Source organism: Fistularia commersonii, chromosome 21 (genome assembly GCF_037954325.1).
Source record: "Fistularia commersonii isolate RoL2024-O1a breed Wild chromosome 21, RoL_Fcom_v1.0, whole genome shotgun sequence".
Lineage (NCBI taxonomy): Eukaryota > Metazoa > Chordata > Actinopteri > Syngnathiformes > Fistulariidae > Fistularia > Fistularia commersonii.
Genome location: NC_141304.1, coordinates 7,015,109 through 7,038,935, shown reverse-complemented (window position 1 = coordinate 7,038,935; position 23,827 = coordinate 7,015,109). Strand labels below are relative to the sequence as shown.

The 23,827-nt window shown below is 38.3% G+C and overlaps 1 protein-coding gene across 5 annotated transcripts in view; it reads right to left on the bottom strand.

The window, feature by feature from the left end:
• chl1b (cell adhesion molecule L1-like b) overlaps positions 1 to 23,827 on the bottom strand; it is a 63,703-nt gene that overhangs the window by 11,253 nt on the left and 28,623 nt on the right. For 2 of the 5 annotated variants that reach the window (XM_086167879.1, XM_086167883.1), the window contains exons 2-23: positions 17,425 to 17,613; positions 15,429 to 15,537; positions 15,053 to 15,243; positions 14,419 to 14,541; positions 13,702 to 13,872; positions 13,407 to 13,433; positions 13,118 to 13,229; positions 12,821 to 13,002; positions 11,226 to 11,357; positions 10,034 to 10,174; positions 9,052 to 9,163; positions 8,635 to 8,801; positions 8,340 to 8,505; positions 8,120 to 8,247; positions 7,796 to 7,897; positions 7,301 to 7,498; positions 7,012 to 7,082; positions 6,032 to 6,254; positions 4,348 to 4,463; positions 3,926 to 4,130; positions 3,673 to 3,795; positions 264 to 443 (exon numbers count right to left, since the gene is read on the bottom strand). In XM_086167879.1, the coding sequence (XP_086024005.1) occupies positions 264 to 443; positions 3,673 to 3,795; positions 3,926 to 4,130; positions 4,348 to 4,463; positions 6,032 to 6,254; positions 7,012 to 7,082; positions 7,301 to 7,498; positions 7,796 to 7,897; positions 8,120 to 8,247; positions 8,340 to 8,505; positions 8,635 to 8,801; positions 9,052 to 9,163; positions 10,034 to 10,174; positions 11,226 to 11,357; positions 12,821 to 13,002; positions 13,118 to 13,229; positions 13,407 to 13,433; positions 13,702 to 13,872; positions 14,419 to 14,541; positions 15,053 to 15,243; positions 15,429 to 15,537; positions 17,425 to 17,521 (3,076 nt within the window). In that variant the 5' untranslated portion in view covers positions 17,522 to 17,613. The remainder of the gene's footprint in view (positions 1 to 263; positions 444 to 3,672; positions 3,796 to 3,925; positions 4,131 to 4,347; positions 4,464 to 6,031; positions 6,255 to 7,011; positions 7,083 to 7,300; positions 7,499 to 7,795; positions 7,898 to 8,119; positions 8,248 to 8,339; positions 8,506 to 8,634; positions 8,802 to 9,051; positions 9,164 to 10,033; positions 10,175 to 11,225; positions 11,358 to 12,820; positions 13,003 to 13,117; positions 13,230 to 13,406; positions 13,434 to 13,701; positions 13,873 to 14,418; positions 14,542 to 15,052; positions 15,244 to 15,428; positions 15,538 to 17,424; positions 17,614 to 23,827) is intronic. The other 3 variants (XM_086167880.1, XM_086167881.1, XM_086167882.1) reach the window with 3 other exon arrangements.

Below are 23,827 nucleotides of genomic sequence, written 5' to 3'. Positions count from 1 at the left end.
AAATGAAAACCTACAATACATCCATATTAAATTGTTTATCCACAAACACTATTACGATGAAGATATGAAAAGCTTGACTAAGCAGGCATCAGGTTTTGACTCCTTCAGCACCAGATAAAAACGGTGAAAATTATTTTTCACCTACCTCATGTGAGTTCTAAAAAAAACACATAAGCACCTCACATTTTTGTCTTTTTAGTCCACACAACAGTGTATTCAGGCACACCCGGTCACATATAAGCTATATAACCGCCATCACTTACTTGCTTCCAGAGTTGTGGTGCTCTCCTCGCTGACGACTGGTCCACAGCCCATAATGGTGCATGATCTCAAGTAGAACTTGTACTTGCTCAAGGGTTCTAAGTCGCGGAGGATCCACTTGGTGGTGCCTGGGTTGCTAATGTCTATTGTCTGCAGTGACCCCACTTCCTCTGTATCATTTACTACATAAAAGAAAAGGATTAATATGTTATAATATTGAATTTGGAACTTGCAGGGCATATTGCAACTTTATTTGTGCAGCATTTTCATACACAATATCTGTGCATGGGAGATTTGACAGGAAACTGAAATGTGGAAGAAGAAAAAAAAACACACTTGACCTAAGTGGATACCCTTTGGGAACATTTTGATTCTGAGAAATTAAAGAATAATAGGTGTTGTGCTTTGGGTGAGAGGAACGGTGGCACAACAGTTAACATTTCCATCCCCAGCAAGAATGTTCCCGTTGTGAAGGCTCTTTTCTGTTTAGAGTTTACATGTTCTCACTGTTTCCTCCTGATTCTGCAGTTTATTCCCACAGAACCAAATCATGCAGTAGGTTGACAGAAGACTAAATTGCTCAGATGTATGAATAGGAGAGTGAACGGCTGTGTAACAGTAGAGGTCGTCCGAAGATGTATAGACATAGCATGAATGAATGAATGAGTAAATGAATGTGTTACACAAACACACACACACACACACACACACACACACACACACACACACACACACATGCATAAGCATATAAACATATACAAAAATTCTACAACAGTTTCCTACTAAATAAAGCAACCTTTCATTTTGTAGACTGTAGCTGATGTCCTTCACAGCATATTTCTTACCATTGTTAATTTTCAAGCTTGTCCTTTTCAATATGTTGAAAATAGACAAATAATGCACTAGTAAATGCATTACAATCAATCGATTGCTTTGGACATGTGTGCTTTTAAAATGTTAAACTTTATGTTCATTTTGTTGTTTTTTAGTTTTGTTTAATTTCCCTCTTCAAAATATTACATTGTGGCCGCATACCTTTGCAGTCAAGTTTATCCCATGCCTAAAAAATTATCATAGTGAAAGGCTATAAATAAGAGCATACTTTAGAGGGGCACTTAATTTTATTTCAATCAATTTCTCCCCTTGAACAGAACAGGCTCAATCCTGAATAAAAATTTGCAGTGTTCATTTATTAATTTACTAATTTATTTTTTTATTGTACGTACGCCGTGGGCTATGTAATCAGATCTCATTTTTCACCAAATGAAGTAACCTAAAAAGTTGGCACATGGCATTAAGTTATTTTTTACAAAATCAAACACATCAGTTACTGAGCTGACCTTTGCTGGGAAAGAGGTGATACTTTAGTCTGGTAAAGAGCAACAGAAATAATGACAAATATGTATTGATGAATTATGCAATCTAGACTTGCTGTGCCACACACACACCTATGTGAAACACAAACACAAACACACACACACACACACACACACACACACACACGCAATATGCTGGGCAATTTTTGATCTTAGTGAGGAAAATGTGATTTTCTGTATTGAAATTTGAAAGTGACCAGGCATCCCATTTGATTCAAACAGGTAAGTCATTTTAAAATGTTTAGATTCCATTTGAAATTCAGACCATCATTCACACTTTGCTCATCAAAGACCATGTCGACACAACTGGAGATCAAATGAAGCATTGGACATCTTCTTTGGAAAAGATGGATATGTTAACCCCGACAAATGGTTGATCATAATTCAATCACACTGGCCTTGATAACTGCAGGGTGGAGATAATCATCATTCAAGCAGATTTCAAACTGTCCAACACGGGGCAAATTAAATATTGTCATTATATTAGCCTGAAACAGTAGGTTGTGGTTTCTTGGCTGCTGGGTCACTAAATGCAAACACCCTGGAATTTGTGTTATTCAAAAATTTTGTCACCAAATTGTGTCATTGTCATCAAAAAAATAAATAAAAAAGAAACAAACAAAAAAACTATTGGGAAAACTTAACTCCTCTAGGACAAAATGTATTCAGTCATAAATGGGATGGATAGATAATTTGGTGAATCAGTGAGGAACTACTGTGCTCTTTAATAGTGCAATTTCTGTCATAAAAAAAATAACTTATAAATAAGTGGGGAAAAAAAAACATAGATGGACTGTAACACGAACTTCAACATTCAAGTTGCACACATTAGGGCTTCATAATGTAGCTTTTAATAATTAGCAATTTAATTTGTGGTTCTAGGGAAGACAACAACCAAAAACAGGTAAACTGTTAATGTTCAATCCTAAAACAGCCTTTTAAGGATTGATGAGCTGTAACTGCGACTGGCAGCTTTAGTTTCACCTTCAGTGAAGACTTGATACACTGATTAAAGATTTTACACTGAGAGATCTTACACAGAAAGTTCAGCAGTTTAACAGTTTAAACACCTTTTGAAACCTTTCAAATGTGAAGTCATTAAATTCATAGTTAAGACCGATGAAGCCCCGAAACAGCTGCACTGATACTTGCGACTACACTTGTGTCACAGATGATACCTTGACAGCTGGTTGCATTATCCTCAACATTTCACATATGACTACCTTCAAGGGGAATTGAAAAAAAAATGTAACGCTTCAGGGGGTCCGTCAGCTTTACTGCGGTGGCACAATGAAAACGTCCTCTCCTAAAATATTGTATGACACTTGGCCTGCTTGTGCAGCCGCCAAATCAAACTCAATTAGCCAGAAAAGGTGGCACTAAAACATTGTTGGGACTTAGTCCTTAGCTTTGTCTGACTTTTGTTTGAGGACAACATATTGCGTGTACATGTGGGATGCATTTAATGAAGGAATCCTGTGTGACTGTGAGCTAGAACGAAGATCTCCCCTGCCGACAGGGAAGGGTCAGTAAAGCTGAACCTCAACAGACTGTGACATCATGGCCTTGGTCAGCAGTAGGTGAGGCCTGATCGTGACACGTAGGCCAGTAGATATCACCCTGACATGTTTCCTATACGCACATTGACCTCACTATGACACCGGCCCCATTGAGTGGCACAATGATTTTCATTCCCTTGTTGAGGATCATAGGTTAGACAATCACCAGCTGACCAAAGATCCACCACTGCTCTTTCACTTCTAAAGTGCTTTGTGAACTTGTTTGTACGCTGCAGCAGCGAGGAAGAAATTGTGCCTTGAGCTATTCACGATGTGTTACCCCTGTTACAAAAGTGGAAATATGTGGCTTCAATTTTTTTTATTTCTTTTGTTTTTGAAAAGAGAGCAAGTTGGAACTGAACGCAGGGATGTAAACACCATTAAACACTCAGGAAAACAGTATCTTCTTGTGGCAAGGCATAGACACTATTATTGTAATACAGGCACTTATAAGAATAAGAAGAACTGATACATACTCAGCTGATATTCAAGGAGATAGCCAGTGAGAATCCCATTTGGTTCCAATGGTGGCGACCAGGCCAAAGAGATAGTATGCTTCTGCGTGTCTGTGACCCTGAAAACTGCATTTTTCTGAGGGACTGTGAGGGCAAAGAAGGTAATATACAGAGTAAGCGGTCGAATTCTGCAACCCAGTTTCCTCAGCTGTTATTAGATTTTCCCTTCGGTGTTTGTAAATCGATATACTCCACGCTGTTTCCACAATCTTACCTCCCTCTGGGGTTTTGAAGTTGACGGGATGGCTACCAGGACCGTTACCACGCCCGTTGAAGGTCATGACGATGAGACTGTACTCAGAGAAGGGTGTTAGTCCTGGTACAATGGCATAGTTGTAGTCCCCTGGGAACGTCATTGTTTGCTTGTCTCTGTGGTGTTTTTTTGAATCTGCCAGACTTCGCAGGTGCCACCAATTTATCTACCACAGGAAAGAGACAGCGGTGAGATCAAACACTGCACAACGTAGAGACGTAAACATCTGAGTTTCCCTGTTTTTTTTTTTTTGTTTTCTTGAGGACTGGGTGAGAAAACATGGTGCGAACCATGTAAAGAAGACAGCTAGTGGTAAAAGCAGAAAGGTCAGGGTCATTCGTTTTAAACTGTCTCAAAGCAGGGGGCTGTTTTTGAGGTATTACCCTGTAGCCTCCGAGACGTCCGTGCAACTTGTCTGGGTGAACACGAGTCCAGCTAACCTTGACCACTGAGCTGTTCATCACCTCCACAGCTACATTATCGGGTGCTGCAGATGGAACTGCAAAGGCAAATACACATTATAGACCCATTATAGCCAGTTTTGCATACTCAGAACAGATTTTTAGGATATTAAAACACCACAAACACAACTTAATTAGATACACATTACTGTACTGCTTCAAAATAGGATTCTGTTTACTCTCTTATCTAACTAAAGGAGCTAAAGACAAAATAATGTAATTGAACATTTAAAAAAAAAAATGGGAGGGGGTCGTGACCTGAAGTGGCATCTTGTGGACAAATCCAAAAGAAAGCTAAACACACGAAATGCAGTGGAAATCTGTGATTTATTGCATGTAATACCACATGAACATGTTTCTCAATGTGAAACTTAGTTTGTAAATTATTTAATCAAAATTAGAGTTGGTGAAAGTACATCTGAATATAGCCTTGCGAAATATTAAACTTGTCACAGTGGGGATAATTATCGTAATTTAATAATAATCTTTCATTTGCACTGGTTGAACCTAACATTTGTAACTGCTGGAATTCATGTGGGTTTCAGTCAGCAAATGCTGAAATTTTCATGTAGCGTGTAGTGCATTCAGTATCAGAATTGTTGTTGGTATTGATAGTTGTGCTTATTTTGCGATACATATAATTTTCTCAGCAAAACTTTACTTTTCCATATGTGCTTTCCCCCCATTACAGCTGTATTGATTATATGCTTATATGTTTTCTTGCATTTACAATGTACATCAAGCCTATTGAGAATAAGGTTAAAGCAAAGCCCCTGCGTAACTGGGTGTCTCATATTCATTCCTCCTTTATTTTAGTGTTAAGTCCTGTCAAAATATACTTCAGACAAAATCTTATCAGGCCTTTAATATGTTCACTTAATCTTCCTCTCCCCCTTGTCTTCTGCAGGGTTCTGAGCAGATAACACCACTACAAAACAAAATCTCAAAGAGTATACTTGTCTTATTTCCTGTGAAAAAGATCTCATGACACTCATCACAAAGCTTAGCCATTTAACAAGCCATATCTCAGTGTAATAATAAGGGATGTCTTTTCCCAACAATATAATATTATTCAATATTCAAAAGTAAATGGCATCTTCTGCAATGGCAGAATGTACTTAGAAGTGAAGAACACCCTCCTCGGATTCTTTTTTTTTATTCGATTTTTTCAATAAATACTGTGACAAATTGAGCTGACCAAATGGTGATTAAAATGAAATGTTCTAAATCTCCTTGATGAGAACCATTCACTCTGTATAAAACCTTTCAATTTATCAATGCAGGCATGTTTTTCCGACATCGCAAAATGATGACCTCAATGAAAGTTTTAAAAAGAAGGAGTGTTTGAGGCTCAGATGAGAAAGCGGATTCAAGGACCGGGCAAATTTCAGGAGAAAATACAGTTACGGAACTAGGTGTTACTCTGAATCAGAGATAATAAACCTTCTATAATGAGGCTGAAATTCAATGTCAACCTTTTTAACATCACAAAATGATCATTAGGAGAAGGTAATGAATGGCATATAGAAATGGAATAAGAATGGAAAAAAAAAACAAAGCATCATGTGAAAATCATTTGAGTCCATCTTTAAGCTTTACTACTTACAATCCTCTCCAGAGTAGCCAGTCATAATTGTAGGCTCAGGACCCCAACCCTGGCGGTTCCTTGCCTGGATCTTAACCTCATACTGAGCAAAAGTGGGAGTGTTCTTTACTACAAACGAGTGTCTCTTCCCTACATGTTCGATCCACTCTTCATTCAGGTCCTGCCGCCTGTACATCACCTTGTATTCTAGACCAGGCCCGTTGTGTTCAATTGGTGACAGAGGCTGAATGGCGAGAGGACAAGAGGAAAAAAAATACAAAAGCGAAACAAGAGGATAAAAGGCAGCAATGAGACACTGGCTGTTCTTCTATTTTTCTACTGACTGTCAATCCTTTCCCACTTTAAGAATTACCATTTATCCAAGTGAGCTGGGCTGGGAACAGCAGCCATTTTATCCACTATCTATTAAAACAATGAGCTTTTCTTTTGATATAATTTCTTGTGAGAACACTGCAGATTAGAATTACCTCTTTACAGAAGTCAGACGGTAATAAATAGAACAAGGTACTATTATTCACAAAAGCAAATCATTAACAGTTGGAGACCCCTTGAATCTGGGATTCGGGGTCTATGTAGCTATGACAGGCCAACCGGATAATGACTGAAAGAAAGATTAATCTTCATACAGTAACACCGACGACATTCATGTGCCTGTTAAAAGAAATGTTCCATCTTATTCTGTTCTGAGTCTAATCAAAGCAGCTTTCAATGGAAAATCATTTGAAGAGATCCCATCAAATGAAGATCTCAGCTGGAGAGTAAAATACCAAAAGTGGTCCATTTTAATGTTTCAAAATTTCTATTGATGATTGAATATTAATTATTAGCACAACTTCTGTATCTTAAAATTTCCGTATCTTGGAAAAAAAAACAACAATTCAATCCTACAACGGAGCAGATGTGAATAACACATCTTGTGAAGGTACTTTACATTTCTGTGTTATTAAGAAAGACAATTATAAAAGCCTCAAACTCCTTACCTCCCAGCTGATATCCAATTCATGTGGCAAATGACCTTCAATTTTGATATTTTCAGGGTTCTTGTCAGGGGCTGTGGAAAAGAAGGCATATGGATTTTGTCGGCATCATTAGTGGAAGAAATCTCCGGTGAAATAGGCACACAAGAGAGCACATTTTTCAACAAGAGCTGAATCAATTATGTAGCAGGTGTGAGTGTTTTAAAGTTCATAGGACAGTATCGTTGGCAGCTTTAGTAGCCCAGCGCACTGAATCAAAAAGTCCAATAAACAATGGAAGGATGCCCGAGACCTGCCGCTGGGGTTTTGTATCTCTCCGAGGGTTTGCTGGGTGAACCCCTTCCTATAGTGTTCACTGCAGAAACGCGGAAGCAATAGTCCACGTGGCCGTGAAGTTTAAGGGTAGATGAATGGTGGTTCCCTGGTACTCTGTGCAGCTCTTTCCACTTCCCCGGCTCCCACTGATTCTCCTCATACTCAATAATGAACTCTGTTGACAAGCAGAGAGAAAATCAGAGCAGACCATCACAGCTATGGATCTTCCTTATTAAACCACCAGCTGTGCAAGTATATTCCAGAGAGAGACCAAATTTAATTGGATGAATCAATTATAGATTCTTATGCTAAAAGAATGTTAAAATATATGTATATATATGTATATATATATCATACATACAGTGGTAAAGACGGTGTGTGCACACCAACACACACACACACACACATGCAAACACACAACCACACAACCAGAGTGCAGGAAGCGCTGCGTGTAGTGCCACGTGGAGTTTACCAGTGACCGAGCTGTTGTGATCATTCCCTGGGATCCATTTTAACTTCACACTCTTGCTCTTGTGTTCAGACAAAACCAAGTTCACAGGTGCGTCGGGAACATCTGATGGCAATCATAACACACAGATTCGGAACACACCCGTCAGCACAGTAACATAAGGGCAAGGGAAGAATGATCTATCAACTCATGCAAAAATCTGGGCTTTCACTGCTCCGTTCAGATCAAATGCTTTGCTTTAACTAGATAACATATCTGCTCATATACTGTATGTGTCATTAGATTATTCTAAGCTGAAGCATGAATGAGTTTTACATGCACACTCACCTAACACCATGACTAACGCTGAAGCCACGTCCTGGTCCAAAGGAGTTCTAGCAACACATGTGTACACACCTTGATCCTCGTGGGACACGTTCTCGAGCTGAAGGATACCATCCTCCAAAAAGTGTCTGCTGACAGAAAGATCGAGACATAGTATTGAAAGAAATGGAATAAAATGTTCCAACTGGGAATAAGTCTGATATGCTGCAAAAATGAATCCTACCTTGAATTTTCAGTGTACTTGAGGTCTATCTCCATATTATCTTTTTTCCACATCAGCTCAAAGTCGCTGCTGAAGGACTTGTCGTACTCTGCCAGGCATGAGAGCTGGGCCGTGGAACCTATTAAGATCTGCAGGTCTACTGGGGCCACTGCTATTCTAGTGGGATCTTCAGAAGGTAGGGATCTATTAGTTACATTTCAAGGACTTACATACAGCTTCACTGCAAAAAAAAAAAAAAAGAAATAAAAAAAGAACAGAAAAACAAACATCTTAAAAAAAAAACACAGCTGTTTACCTTTCACAAAAAGCTTGCCCTCCACAGCAGACAATCCCTTTGTGTTTTTCGCATAGCATGTGTACTGCCCTGTGTCCTCTTTCTCTGTGCTGTAGATTTCCAGAGAGCCATTCTCATGAATATGAAACCTCGGTCCCTCCACTGATTCGGAGGAGTCATCCTTGCTCCTGTAAAATTTTAGAAAAATAAAGTTCCCTTTGGTCCAATAAATATGACCACATTAGCAGAACGTCAAACTGTGGCTAAAAACAAAAGGAAAAAAAAAAGTTGCAAATAGCAATATTAATGCCAAGTGACAAAGTTGTTTTGGCAGACTTTATATTAAGAAATAATGTAAAGGGTCTGTTCTCGTCCACCAGTTTAGCTCTACTGCTCTCTGCTGGTGTGTGGAACAACAGGAAAGAAATGCACACTTACCAAGTGATGGTTGAAGGAGGAGAGCTGAACACCTTGCAGTGCATCATCACTCCTTTTCCCTCAACGGCTGAGTATTCCTCCCCCTCTTTGGTCAAAATCATTGGCGGAAGATCTGCAAGGACCAGCGACTAGATTGTTAGTAGCAATCTTAGGCACTAACAAAACTACACTGCAATGGAATGGTGATTCCGAATATGCTATTCAGAACAAAATAAGCCGCAGTTTTACATGGCCAAAATTGTGCCGTCCAAGATCTAGTATGTTCCTTATCAGGCGGAGTCTAATGAAATGCATATATTTGGGTGGTTTGAGGCGGTGTGTAAAAATTAGAACGTTTCCTTTACCACGTGCCAATCAAAAATGTGTGACTATGAGAAGGCAATCAAAGAAAACAATGGGATAATGAGAGAACACCTTATCAGTTGAAGCCAAAGCCTCCCAAGGAAATGGTCTGTCTGTCCAAATTGTTTGTGAAGGCATCAGCTGGGATTTAGCATTCAGAGACTGTCCAGATTTATTAACTCCGATGTCACCATGACCAAACTGCGTATATTGTTGCAAACATTCTGTCTCCCCCCCCCCCACACTTTTAGCACTTTAGGAGAGGAACATTGTCTTATGCCACTGAAATCATTATGGAATTTGTATGAACGTGTTAGCATTTAAATGGCAGAGAATAGAGCTCCTTGTTCCACAGAGAGCACAGCTCGCTGCGATAAAGGAGTATAGCTCACGGAAAGCCCTGTTCCCTGGGCTCTTTTCAATTTTATGTGAGTATGCCAACATCAGCACCAGCTCTCTATCCTGGCACATCACTCAGCAGGCATGAACTTACTCACCCCAAAGTCTGACTTTCTCATCAAGACTGTAAAACAACTTTTTTTTTTTTTTTAGAAATCCTCAGACAGTATATCCAGGTATTAATAACACCATGACACTGCTGAAAAGCATGGCTGGTGCAGATTAAATCTGTCAAACTCACCCATAATCATGATGTTTGCATTTGCCAGAAGGATTCCATGTCTGTTAGAAGCTTCACACTGATAGACTGCACTGTCAGTTGCTTTGGCATTGTGCAAAATGATGGTGTCATCAAACACCATCCTATTAGCTGCAGGGTACTCTGCAATAGATCAAAGATCAGTGTGAAATGCACTCTGCTGCAACACCACATTTACACAAACATCAAGTCGAGCAAACAGGTAATAAACTTTTATCTGTGAATATTCCAAGGTACCCTGATACTGTTCTGCAGTAATTCGGAAAGATGGCATAAAGAACGTTGTGCAAGAATTTTGGAACTCAACTACCGCCAGGTCTGACTATCGTTACTGAAAATAATGCACCATAATGTCATAAATCATGTAATTACTGTATAATTGCACTTGTTCTTTTAATATATTTTCTTTTATTAATATATTGGTAGACGGATGATGGAATTGGAGCTGCCAGGCAGGAGGTCTAGAGGACGACCCAAGAGAAGATTTATGGGCGTAGTGGGAGAGGATATGAAGGTAGTTGGTGTGAGAGAGGAGGATACTGAAAATAGTTAGACGGAGAAGGTTGATTGGCTGTGGCGAGGCCTGAAGGGAAAAGCCGAAAGAACAAGAAGAAGAAGAAGATATATGTACAGTATATCAAATTGGATGTCTTCAGCTGGGAAAATATTTGTGATTCCTCCCATAGTCCAAAAACATGCAGCAGGTTGATTAGAAAAAATTGGGAAAATTGCCCCGAATTAGTGAGTGAGTTAATGTTGTCTGTCTGTATATGTGGCCCTGCAATTGACTGGTGATCAGTCCGGGGTGTATCCCGCCTCTCGCCCCATCACAGCTGGGATAGGTATCTCCAGCGACCCTGAGTGATGGATGGATTTTTTTAACTAAATCATCATGAATGATATTTAAATCCAGAAGGAAGATTTCCATTTAAAAATATCATAGGCAGTGAGAATCAGGGTCATATTCATACCATTTCAGACTAATATTCTTTCATTAAAGGGAGTATTTCTGCATTGTGACTTATACTGGGTAAACTTGAACACCCTATTCTTGGGCTGGATATAATTCAATGTGCTTGATTACAAGTGTAAGGTCACAAACAAATCGGTGGATCATTTTGAGACTTTAAATAGCAAATTTAGCACAAAGTGTACGTTGCATTGTCACACTGACCGTGCAGAGGTGCACCATTCACCCTCCATGTTATTATGGGCTGAGGAGAACCGCTGGCGGAGCACTTGATATGCACTTCTGAGCCGATCATATGGAGCTGACTTTCAGGCTCAAACACCCACTCTGGAGGTTCTGAAAAACAGATCACTTGATAAATGTCACTAAATGAACATGGCTAAAGTAGTTAGCTATCACAGAAAATAATAAAAGAATAGTAAAGGCAATCCGTGTTCAAAACATATCAACCCCATTATCAACAAAGACACACATTCAACATGGCCTAATGGGCGGTGACAAAAAAGTTACTTTTCAGACATCACGTCATTCTTCGTGAGGATGATGCAGTTACAATGGCGATCGGAGTGTAATACTGAGTCGGTCCATTTTAAACTGAATATACTAAACTCGTTTCTGAGGCTTTAATTGGCACGCTGCCTCAGTGAAAACAGTAAATCACGTGTTTTCGGATTAATCAAACAAGCACTTACCAACAGAGGGGAAAACAAGGAGAAAAGAGATGTTGGGTCTCTTTGTTCTCAAAACAGAGAAGTAAAAGAGCATATTCATTTTACTTTCATCCAAGCATTACCTGTCACTGAAATATCTGCAGCTGCTCCTTATAGCAGCTGCAGCAGTGCATGAAAAAAACAAAACTACTCGGGAAGATGCCTGGGCCCGAAGCTGACAAACATATTGGTACGCATTAAAGGGGACCAAATATACAGTAGAAGTAAAAAATTATACATCAGAAAAGTGATTAAACAGTAGAGTCCCATTTTCCAGACTTAAAATCACGTTATTTATACTTGCTTGTAAGAGATAAAAACAATGAAACACAAAACAGATGTTCACATCGCAGGCTGCATACAAATACGTATGCAGTGTGTCCTTGCTCTACCCTCCACACCTTTATGACAGAACTTTGTATTTTCTCTGGAAGGCCTAAAACATAAACATACGCCAGATCACAAAATACATTTGACTCCAGGCTTGCTCTGTTTGATCATAATATGCTATATTTCTGGCTACATCATGAAGCCTAGAAGGAGCGGCAACACCCTAGTATAGCTAATCTAACATCTTCGCCTAATTTTAAGTACCGTAAGTTGCTTTTCAAGGCGGGGGGACACACAGGCATGCACACATGGTTGGCAAAATATCCACCATCATACAGAGCAGAGCTTTAGCTATTGGCTGAAAATGTAGCAGATCAATAGAAAATAATCAATTATGTGTTCAGACATTAACGCATGAAAAAATCATGAAAATATTATTTCATGACTCAGTATTTACAGCCCTGCTTTCAATTAGGCAAATTTGAAAAAGTTTTTGTATTAGTTAAAGAGAGTAGTTGAAGGTCAACTTGAAAACTGGCACTGATATTCCAAAACATTTTTTTTAAGTGTGAGCAGAATAGCAGCCTGAACCACCAATTACTATTATTGTTTGTTGAAGCAAAATGACATCACCCGTTATAACTTGACTCCAAAACAATCACATCACATCTAACATTATTATACATGCTTTACTGTTCTTCAAGGGATAAGTTTTTGTTTTGTTTCTCGTATTTTTTTTTAATTTTAAATCACAATTACCTTCTATTGTCACTGTGAAGTAACGGACTGCCGTTCCAAGGCTGTTCTTCACCTTGCACATGTACTTGCCGCTGTCTTCTTCTTCAACTTGTGGCACAACCAGCAGTTTTCCATGATTCTCTAATTTCGCTTTAGTTGGTAGCTGGGTACCAATTTTTAACCACTCGACCTGTGGAGTCGGACTAATAAAGAAAAAAAACAACACCAAAAAAAAAAAAAGCACCCCCAATTAGTCAGATATCCAGGTTCCAAGGTTTGGTTGATTTAAAAACAGATATAACCGTCACAATAACTCACAAGCCCTCAGGAATACACTCCAGTTTAAGGTCTTCTCCTTTAACCAGCTGTTTCTCTGATTCAACAGCAGATGGCGTCAAAAGAGAGGGCTTCCTTTCTATTATTGCATTGGCTAAGAGGGTTAAGCACAAATAAAGAAGGAACATGAAGATCATAAGCATTGAGATATAACATGTACCCTTTGCTACATTGTTATGTCAATGTGCTTTTTCACACACTTCTACATGTCTGTACAGAACACGGAACAGAAGCGCACAAGGCCAAAGTGTGTTACTCCGTGTAAACTCACCAGTTTCAGGACTCATATAGTTGTTTTCTGAAATGGAAGGGGTGGGTTGGGGGGGTGGATTGAGATAAAAAGAAAAACACGATGAGGATGAAAACAATGCGGGTGCATCATGACAGACATAACCGAGATCAAGATCACTTCACTGAAGGGGTGGCACAAAAACAAGACAAGATGGCACTTGAATGGCTTTTGAAGTTGAAATATGAACGGAATATCAGTGAAAACGTTGATCAAGGCTCTGAAAACAAATCAGTGATTGCATCAGACTTATTTCTGCCGCTGACATGACACCTACTTGTCGTAACAATAACAGACATGGCAGTCTTCTGAACAATGGTTCGTATCCGGGGGAAGGCAGCGATGCAGCAGTAGTCATTCCTGCTGTCCTTCATAACCGCGTGAGAGAAGTACAGGTTTCCATTCAGGCTCATGGAGACTCTTTCATCCTGCGCTATATGGTGCAGATCTGAGCAAAGAATTTGTGCAGTGTCATATACATTTTAGTATGCAATTTATTTTTATTTTTTTCAAGAGGGCAGAGAAACAAAGAGAAAATACATTCAAAAATATGTATATTTGGCTACAATGTTACTTTGTGGAGAAATATTGTTATATCTCTTAACGCAGAGAGGTGTATTATCGTTTTTTTTTTTTTTTTTTTTTTAATTCAGGGCATGATTACAGGATTTTAAGAGGGCAAAGTATATTTGGAAATATTCCATGTGACAGCTGTGTCCCTTCAGTGGGCCTCTGGGTTAATGCATTAACATTTCAGAGGAGTAATGGAACTTCAGAACTTCAAAACTGTTTCCGAATAGTACTTAGTGTCTACAGACAGCATTTTATCGAAGCAAGTAAATAGACAGGGCCATAGAATACGCTCTAATGTATTATTTAAATAAATTAAAATATTGACTTCTATCAAAATTACAGATAACCAGTATTAACTAAATTACAGTAATACAATAGCTATTTGGGAGTACATTACAACTTGCACAAATGTGTTACTTACCTATGGTCATCCAATAGATCTGCAGAGGAGGTATTCCCTTTGGTGGGTTGCATTCTAAAATAAATGGCTGACCTTCCTCCACCACAAGTGGATCAAGTGTTTCTTTAGAAAACTGTGGTACATCTGTGTTGAGCGAAATATGACAAAGGAGGGAATTAAAATATGGCAGTTCTCGTTTTCTACCACAAGATGACAGTAATGTTATTCTCAGTTTTTGTGAACCTTTTAACAAGTATCTTGGTCATGTTTTTCTGGGAAATTTATCCCGTACCTGTAGAATGCTTTTTTTTTTTTAAACTGATCTTAAGTAAAAATAACAAAAACATAGCTGATTCTGCTATGTGGATTGTCAACAGAAGTTAAGATTCAAACCCAGATTCAAACCCGAAGTAGCTGGCTTTCTTTGAGAAAATTAGATTGGGAACAAAAATAAATTAAACTGAATTAAAAACAAAACAACCAAAAACAAGAACAAAAAAGGAATAAAACATAGAAACTAATAGAAACTTTCAGGAATTTCATGCAATGAGGGGCTCACAATAAAGAGGTGCACTTATAACAGTTCTGGCCCTGAAACACTTAAAAAATGCAGTAACAGAGCAACTCTCACACACAAGCAAAATATGTTACTCACAGGGTACAATGAACTCAATCTCTTTCGATGTGGCGGTCCCCAGCTTGTTTGAGGCGTAACAGCGATAGGTTCCCTCGTACTCGGTCAGGTTCCCTTCATTGGGTATCACAAAGGTCCCAGAATATTCTTCTTTCATCAGCCGGGGGTCTAGAGAGGGGTCAAATTCCTCTCCATTCTTCATCCATCTGAATCTACAAATAAAAAAACAGCAGTGAAACGACAACTATCAGAGGAGGGTGTTCATTTTGCAAAGCCAACATAAGAAAAGAGACAAATTAAAAAAAAAAGGTATACAATTGCAGGGGAATTGAAATCGACTGTTTGGTTGATAACTAGCTTCCCTCTACTCTGAGCTGATGCATGGTTTGGTACTTACTCTGGCTTGGGATTCCCTTTGGCTTCACATGTCATGGGGAAGCTCTCTTCAAATTGGAAAGCTACGAGAGGGCTGGGTGATTCAATGGTGATAGCAGGCAGCTGCTCAACTGGGACACAAGACATTAAAAGTGAAAATGGGAGAAATAAAAAAATATCCCCCCAAAAACTATGCTAAGTATCTGAAATACATTTTTTTATACTTAGTTCCAAACTATCAGGCTTTCCGGTCCCTTAAAGGAATGGCATTTTGAAATGTCAGTCCCTCATGTCTCTTAGCTGTGGCATAAAGCAAGAACCTTTTTTTGAGTCGCCAAAGCGAATCATCTACTTCAATCTAACCATATTCTCTGCCCCCCCCCCCCCCCCCCCCACACACACACACACACACCTACTTACTTCAGAAACCCTCCCTTCTCTTAATAAGCTCAATGGGGAAGAAGGCAGTGGACTAGACTTGATGATAACCACAACAAGAATAGTAACAATAGTAATAAAACATTAAGTTATTATTTAATTTAAAATATATATTTATGAATGGTGAGGCATGAGCACATGATCGTATAAAATGAAATATCAAAACAATACAATGGGGTAATGATGGTGGACCTCATGTCCACCGATACAGTCATTTCCAGGTTTACCAGAGAAACAAAAGCAACACCTCAAACTTAAAGTTACAGAGTAAAGTTATGGTAAAAAAATATTCACGAACTTGATTAAATCAATAACAGTGGGAAAAAAAAATATAAAACAACAGTGAGTAGGATGGCAATTACTCTTGTTTGTCTGGATCATTTTCCATTCAGAGTTATCAGGGGAGAGAACCATTTTTTTTCTCCTTGTGCTCTTACTTGAGCAAGTCTTTTTCAAACCCTCAAGAGATATTCCTGAATAATTTAAAGGGGTAGGTTTGATAAGTTTTTCATCGGAAACTGGTTAACATTCAGATCTAACATGAAAGAAGCAAGAAACCTGATTCAAACAAGATAATGGTAGCATTCAAAGAATGCCTGATATTTGTCACTGATCCTTCTGGCGGGGTGCATTCATATATGAATTATTCAACAGTTGTTTTTTCTGACTGATATAAGGCAATCTCATCTAATTCTATTTATTCATTATTTCTTATTTTATTTTGATCATATGGTACACAGCCTTAGTATAAGGCTCCTTCCAGGTAGGGAGTTTTTTTTTTAGTTTATTTTCAATGATTTATATTTTAATGGTACTTTTCACTTTGGTTATGACGCTCTTTGACTAGCTTACAGTGTATAGTAATTTGCTTGTTCGAAATTACATGATAATTTAGGCAAAATTTTATACAGTTACGGCTGTGAACACCATAATGAGAGCCAGGACATTTCCCGGTGGGAAGCAGCGTAAACTTGGCTCGTACCTTACAAGGGAAACAAAACGACAAAGAAATAAATAAACAAAAACAGGGAAAGAAAGGAAGTGTCATGGATGGCCACATTAAAGCGCTATGTAGGAAATCTGATTTCTTCTTTCGTGTCCACTTATCAGCTCTTTTTTTCACCCACAGTCATATTTATCTTATCACGTGTCCTTGGGCTGCCAGTGCGTGCTTTCTAGATTTTACCATCAGTTTTTATTTTTTTCGCCAGTGCAGGTCTCGGTTTTGGCGTTCGTTTATTTATTTATTTACTTTATTTTTGCACTGAAAAATAGGCATGGATTCTCACTAGGTCAGTCATTCAATACCCCTTTTCCCCTGACTAGTAAAAAATGAAAGTAAACTATAAAAAAGCTTTTTGTGGAAAGAATAAAGGCTACAGTTTGTTACAAAAGCTGCATTTCGTTACCCTGTATCCTTCTGTGTAATGACAATAAAGTTGAATCTAATCTAATCTAATATGGAATGTACCAATACTTTAATGTCTCTTTATACATTATTTATCGGGAAAAAAAATCCTCGGATGTTTCAAATAATATTGAGATATTGATGATGTAAAATAGTAAAAGCCAACACTCACCCTCCAGTGGAATCTCAATAGCTGTTGCCATACAAAAGGCACAGATAGTGGCGACCAAGACAAGCATGCTGGCTGCTCGCTGACTCCTCTGTAACATCGTTTTCAATACAGAGCCTGGATTTCTTCAAGAAATAGGTGCTCCCTTCTGTCTCCTCAGTTCATGTCCCCAGTGTACTGCATATGTGGTACCTGTGAAAGCAGCACAGACGGAGAAGGCCCCATGAATCCACCCATGTGCTGGCAGAAGGAAAGGCAAACCCAAAACACAACACCATGGCCGAATGCTCCCTGTCCAGCCAGGCATAACCAGGCAAAGACTAAATTTCCCTTTGCATCGACAGCAATTTAGTTCGTGTCTGGTTTAGATTTTGCACCGACAAATAAACACATCGAAGCTTCCAATCGACCCCCATTTCCTCTTGAGTCTATCATGTGGTTTGATTTCTGGTGATGTGACTGCTGTTGTATACCACAATTCAAATAAATAAATAAGCATTTGAAAGGGCTTGTGGATTTATTAATGCATGGCAGATGTTCAACCTCTCTAATGGGGGAAACAAAATTGTATTGCCAGGATTTGAATCCACATCATCTTGTGATCATTAAAGTGCAGATTATATCTGGGATTTTTTTAATTATAGTGCTGTTGTAATGTGCCTGAATATTTCTGATAGCAGTATTTAAAACAGATTAACAATTCAGAACCACATTTATCTATCGCTGCAGCAAGTACTGCAGCCTGAGGGGTGTGAGGATTAAATGGCATACATAGTTAACAGTGAGAGAGTAGACTGTCTGCACTTACATACGGACAAGGTACAAAGAGCAAAACCACTGGATCATTTCCAGCTGACAGACCAAAGGCGGAGGCATAACGGGATAAGATTGCACACAAGAGAAGGGAGCGATGCATAGGAAAGCTGTGCGGTGTAAATAGCCGTTCTCTGTAAACTCTCTGGGAATGCAAGTTCATTAGTTTCCCCTTGTTGGCTGAGGTTCTACTCAATATGTATTATTGTAGTAATAAGCTTGACCGCAAACACATAGCATAAGAAATATAACAAGAGTATGGTGGCAAAACACTGATTTTTGGTTATTTTTGTTAATAGAGAGAAACATTTTATCCATGGAAGAAGTGTCACAAAGATAAGATATCATAAAAACTAATTATCATACTGTAAGTGATGAAGCCAATTCATTTTGAAGTAGGAATATGTGGATTTTATATGGCTTAAATTCGGGAGGAGTTAAGTAAAATGAGTCATGGAATAACTTAAGCAGGCTCAACCAACAGTGCAATTATTATACTTAATTATCTTATTTTACTTAATATAAGGCACTTGGCTCATGCTTTTTTCAAATCTCCTCGCTGTTCAAAGAAATCCTACATGATCCACGAAGATTTAACACCTGTTCAACAGATGTAAATTAATAATTGACCAGAGAACAAAAGAGTCGATTTGGGTTCAGTCTATGCACGTCTCTTTTCAATTGAACATGCACTCTGAACTTTACAACCACGCCTCATGTTAATGGATTTAACTCTATCTAGAGGCCTTATGACTCTGAACTAGTTTTTGACCCCAGCCCCTCATACATGACATCAGCAGTTAGTACTTAGACTAGGAATGTGTTCGACATTCAATGCACTTTATCACAATTCACCGCTATTGACTTTATCGCCGACTGAGTGTTGGCATCTTGGTGTGATAATTCATCCTGAAAAAATTGCCAGAGGCATTCTTTTGTTTCAGTGTTTCCCAGGCATTTTGATTTATGAGGCTAAGGACTGATTAAAATCAGAAGGTGAGGGCTTGAACTAATTGCCTTGAGCTTTCATGGCCTGGCTGAGAGTGGATGGAGGGAGGGCGCTTTCAATCCCCACAAGACAATGTTGTCTTATTGTCCTTTTTAGCTGGCCAAAACCCTTTACCAGTCTTACACCACTTCAGTTGGATTATACTTTGTTCAAACTGTGCTTGATCACTTGCCTTCTGATTTAATTTGTTCTCCCCCTATTAAACATTTATAGAGACCCAACGCAGCCATCTGGTTGAGGGAGGTCCACTTCGGACTTAACTGCTGTGAGTGATGATGTCTACATTGAAGTCGTAGGGTATGGTGCCTATTGGGCCTATACGAGGCGCATGAGGGGCCCCCTCAAGCTAGCCTGATTTAAAGACCCCAGGCTGTTCTAAATCCCCGCCCTTTTCAGCAGCGATCACACCAGCTTGGGATTGATGAAGCTGGCAGGTGGTTAAAAGCTGCTCACTGTGGGAAGGCTAATATGAACCCTAACCTTGCTCAGCCAAAAGCTCAGAGGGTCCATAAGAACTGTGGTGGCGGGGTATGGAGAGGAGAATGGACGGCATTCCACTTAATAACTCTCTCAAAGTTACAAAACTTTCTGCTTGACAATAAGAAAAGTTTAAATTTCAGATCAAATGGAAAGTAATCCTACTTGGAAATTCACAGCATGATCCCAATGTGACAAAATCCTTCAGGGAGATATGGCATCATAGTCTAACACAACAAGTTTGGAAAATAATGAGGAACTTTTTGGGAAACTCAAGTAGTGAAAAACATCAATCTCTCAGTAACATTTTGAATTGTTTGGTCAACAAAATCAGAAATGCTATTTCGCCACATTTGATCAAAACAAGGCTTTGGGCTTTAAAGCATTTATTTTGATTAATTAGTTACAAAGAAATCACGCTACATGAAAATTAACGAAAATTTTAATCACACTTGAATTTGCGCAACAGAACATTTCCCGGTGTTCATTTTCCAAGGGGACAGATTACAACAACGCACAGTGTGGTTAACATGATAGTTAAGTAAATGAAACAACACTGGTTGGAGAGAAATTTTACAACATTTTCAGATTCAGTATGAACGAAAATGCTATTCTTTGGATTTTATGATGAAGGAGTTTGAGTGTAACAAGAATAAAAAGGAAAAGATATGTGAAAACAAATCCAGCAAATTTAATGTATGAGAATGGAGAAGTACAAGAGGTCATGTTGCAGTACGTGTTTTCTGCCATAATATATTGGTCTCTGTCACAGAGTGCTGGGAAAAGAAACCAGACTTTGGTTTTCAAGCTCATGTATAGTAATTCATTTATCAAACTAAAATGTATTTTTCTCCTGTCAAATATCTATGATGAAATTGCAATTACCGTACTTTAGATTAAGTAACCACAGAATCTATTCAATCATTTTTTTAATCACGTCCCATCCCTAATCAATACTAATGCCATTATATGGTTGCTGCTTTTTGACAGATTTGTGAGTAAACACCCTTAATACTCTAATGGTAAATGCCAACAAATATCATGCATAAACTACTACGCCTTTGGATTGTTACCCCCAAATGGCCAGGAACTTATTTTGCAACAACTGAACACTTGTCAGGAGACCACGGTGGATATCTGGACTCAATTAACATGTTAATTCACAGATCTAAAATTAGTTGCGTTACAAAAAGCATTGACTGTTATGGCATTAACCCACTTTTATTCTCTTGATATCTAAACAATGTCGTTTTTTTATGTCATTTTTTTTAATTTAAATACATTTTTTTTTTTTTTAAATAACATCTCATCTGCCCATATTCAGCTGTAAAGTGTTCTGTTTAAATTTAGGCACGTTTGTTGAAGGCACATATTCGAAGTATCTTTCTGATCAATGTGTGTAACAGTGAGTGACCTTTCTTTGTGATGGGAGGAAAAAAATCTGGCAAACTTCAAATTTTTTTTTTGGCAAGCACTCACTGTTTCCTGACGCTCCACATTTCAACCATCTGCTCTGGCTTTGTACCTTGACTTTCACCCACCAATACCTTTACTCATTCACATTACATTTTCATTTAAATATCAAAAGTCCAATATAATACATGCAAATTGCCTCTATGAATTTCTACAAGTTTCGCGATTTGTTCTTCGGTTGGGGGGTGGGTTGGGGGTCTGGTACAGTGGACTTGCAAGCTGGCACCATCTGCTGCATTTCTCACACAAAAAACAACAGGCAAAGAAGTGTGGACGTACTGTAGTTTACTCTGCCAGCTTGTAATAGGATTAAGCAGATCCTTGCCTTGTCAGGCTGGATTAAAATATTCTCTTCACTAAAGACCTGCGACAGGAAGGCAGAATCTCCACACTTCTTCTTACATTCCTGATAATGCCTCCACACTTCCCATTTGATCATTGAGGAACAATTAAAACAGCGACTGAGCAGATTAAAACGAGCGGTAACTGAATTGCATTTCGCTGCTTGCAAAGAGAATGCCGTTTTGTTTGTTTGTCTTGTCTTTGTTTTCCAGCTCTTTGAGTCCGATCAACTGGTTGTTTGTTTAGCAAATGAGGCATTTACTTGCAGTTGATGGAAATAAAGCCTTGTGTTTGATGTAAACATGTTTCAACATCTCAGATAGTGCTTTTTTTTCACTCTTTAAATTTGGAATTAGATTTAAAGTGACCTTCAAATTAAGGATTGATTGTATTGTCCTACAAGTTTGGCCATTCAAATGTTCTTTTATTATTATTATTACTATTATAAATATGTTATCAGTGGAAGGAGAAGAAGGAACAGGACACAGAGAGATCAGAAAGTGGGAGCAATTGTAGTTGACATGCTGATATGATATGTTTTTTGCTCAATTTTACAACACTTCAGAAAACATGACAGTGTAATTATGAAACCATTAATATTTAAGGGGGTCTGTAGCATTAACAGGCTGAGGGCACTGGAGGCTAGGAAGACTCCTGACAGGCGAGGATGGAGGGGGGGTGAAATGAAGCAGATGGTGTAGGGATGAGACAGATACAGAGCGTCAACACTGATGGGACATTGGGGTCGGTGACCTCTGCAGTCTATATGAACTAATGAAGTCTGAATTCTGTGACCCTATATTAACTCTTCTCACCTAGGAATACATGAGATACTTCACTTTACCCCTTGACAGTTTGATGTCACTACACACAGCACACCTGGATGATCTTGGCATGAAACATATTTGAAATATATCTGTAAAGTAATTCACAGTAGGACTTGATAGTGCATAGGATTCTATCATATAGTATGTCAGTAATAGTGCTTGCATTGTTTTTTAAATGCCCTTAAATTGTGTTACACATTCTGGTTTTTGATTTGAATCCTTCTTTGCTAATATAGGATTCACTTTTTAAAATTTTCTTCAGTATGTTCACTTGGATTCTGTTTATCTAAAGCAATCGGAAGTAACATTAATCAACTGAGAATTATTTACCTTTTATACCTGCAATATGTTCAGTAAAAACAACAGCAAATCATGCTCCTGTAGTACTGTAAAAATCATCATATACTTGTTCTGTGACTAAAAGGAGATAAAATTGGCAGTTATAGAATTCTCAAAATGTATTCTCAAAATATTGAAAAACAAAACTAAAATTGTTCCATTATTTGCCGAAAACCCGGCAGTACCCCTGTAGATGACTAAAAAAATTGTTTTGTTATCATTTACTTAACTACTCATTTTTACACTGATGTTAATTTTCTAACTTTATTACTTCATTAGTTAATTTATTTTAAGGCCCTGTTGTTTTGAAGTATTTTAATAAGAGAAAGAGCAATAGATATTTCTGAGTATTAGATTAACTCCTTCTTTTACTCTGAATAGAACCAAGCAAAACACAAACCTCCCAACCTCTAATATAAACCAAAAAAATAACAGCATAACTAAGTTGGTAACTATGCAGCTTGTTTAGGGTGCAAACAAATGGCCATTTAATTTAATGAATGGCCAGATCATACTCTACTAATATATTATGAACCTAAGATAAGCCCAGTTTAGCAGTGGCTGCCTCTGTTGAGGTGCAGAACCAAAGAGCCACTCAGCAAAGATTATATTTGCATTTTTGAAGAATTAATGAAAAAAATTACACAAGAAAAAGAAAAATACAAGATACCTCACACTGACTCTTTCCACCTCAAACAAACAAACAAACAAACACAGAGTGCTTACAGTTATTAGTCAGAATTGAATTTTGGATATTTTCTAGTGACTTGATGATTTCAGCATATAGTGCCATAATGAATCCCAAATGTTTAATTTTCAGATAAAGCACCAAAGAGAAGCAAGCAGTGGCATGTTGACCTTGTAAATTTGCAATGGAACCTCAGTTTGGAAAAAAAAAAGACAAATGCACAGGGTGAGAACTTGGAAAAGCACTTTCCCATTTGGCCACCAGCAGTAAGCAGAAGGAAGAGTCCTTGGTCTCTTCATTACACAGTTTCGTAATTATTTCTGCTTTGGATAACAGCATGGAAGTTTGGTCTGTTGAATAATGCATGTTGTGACTTAATACGATCACCAGAATTTCATTTGACTTATGAATCATGCAGAAGGTCTATGCCATAGACTG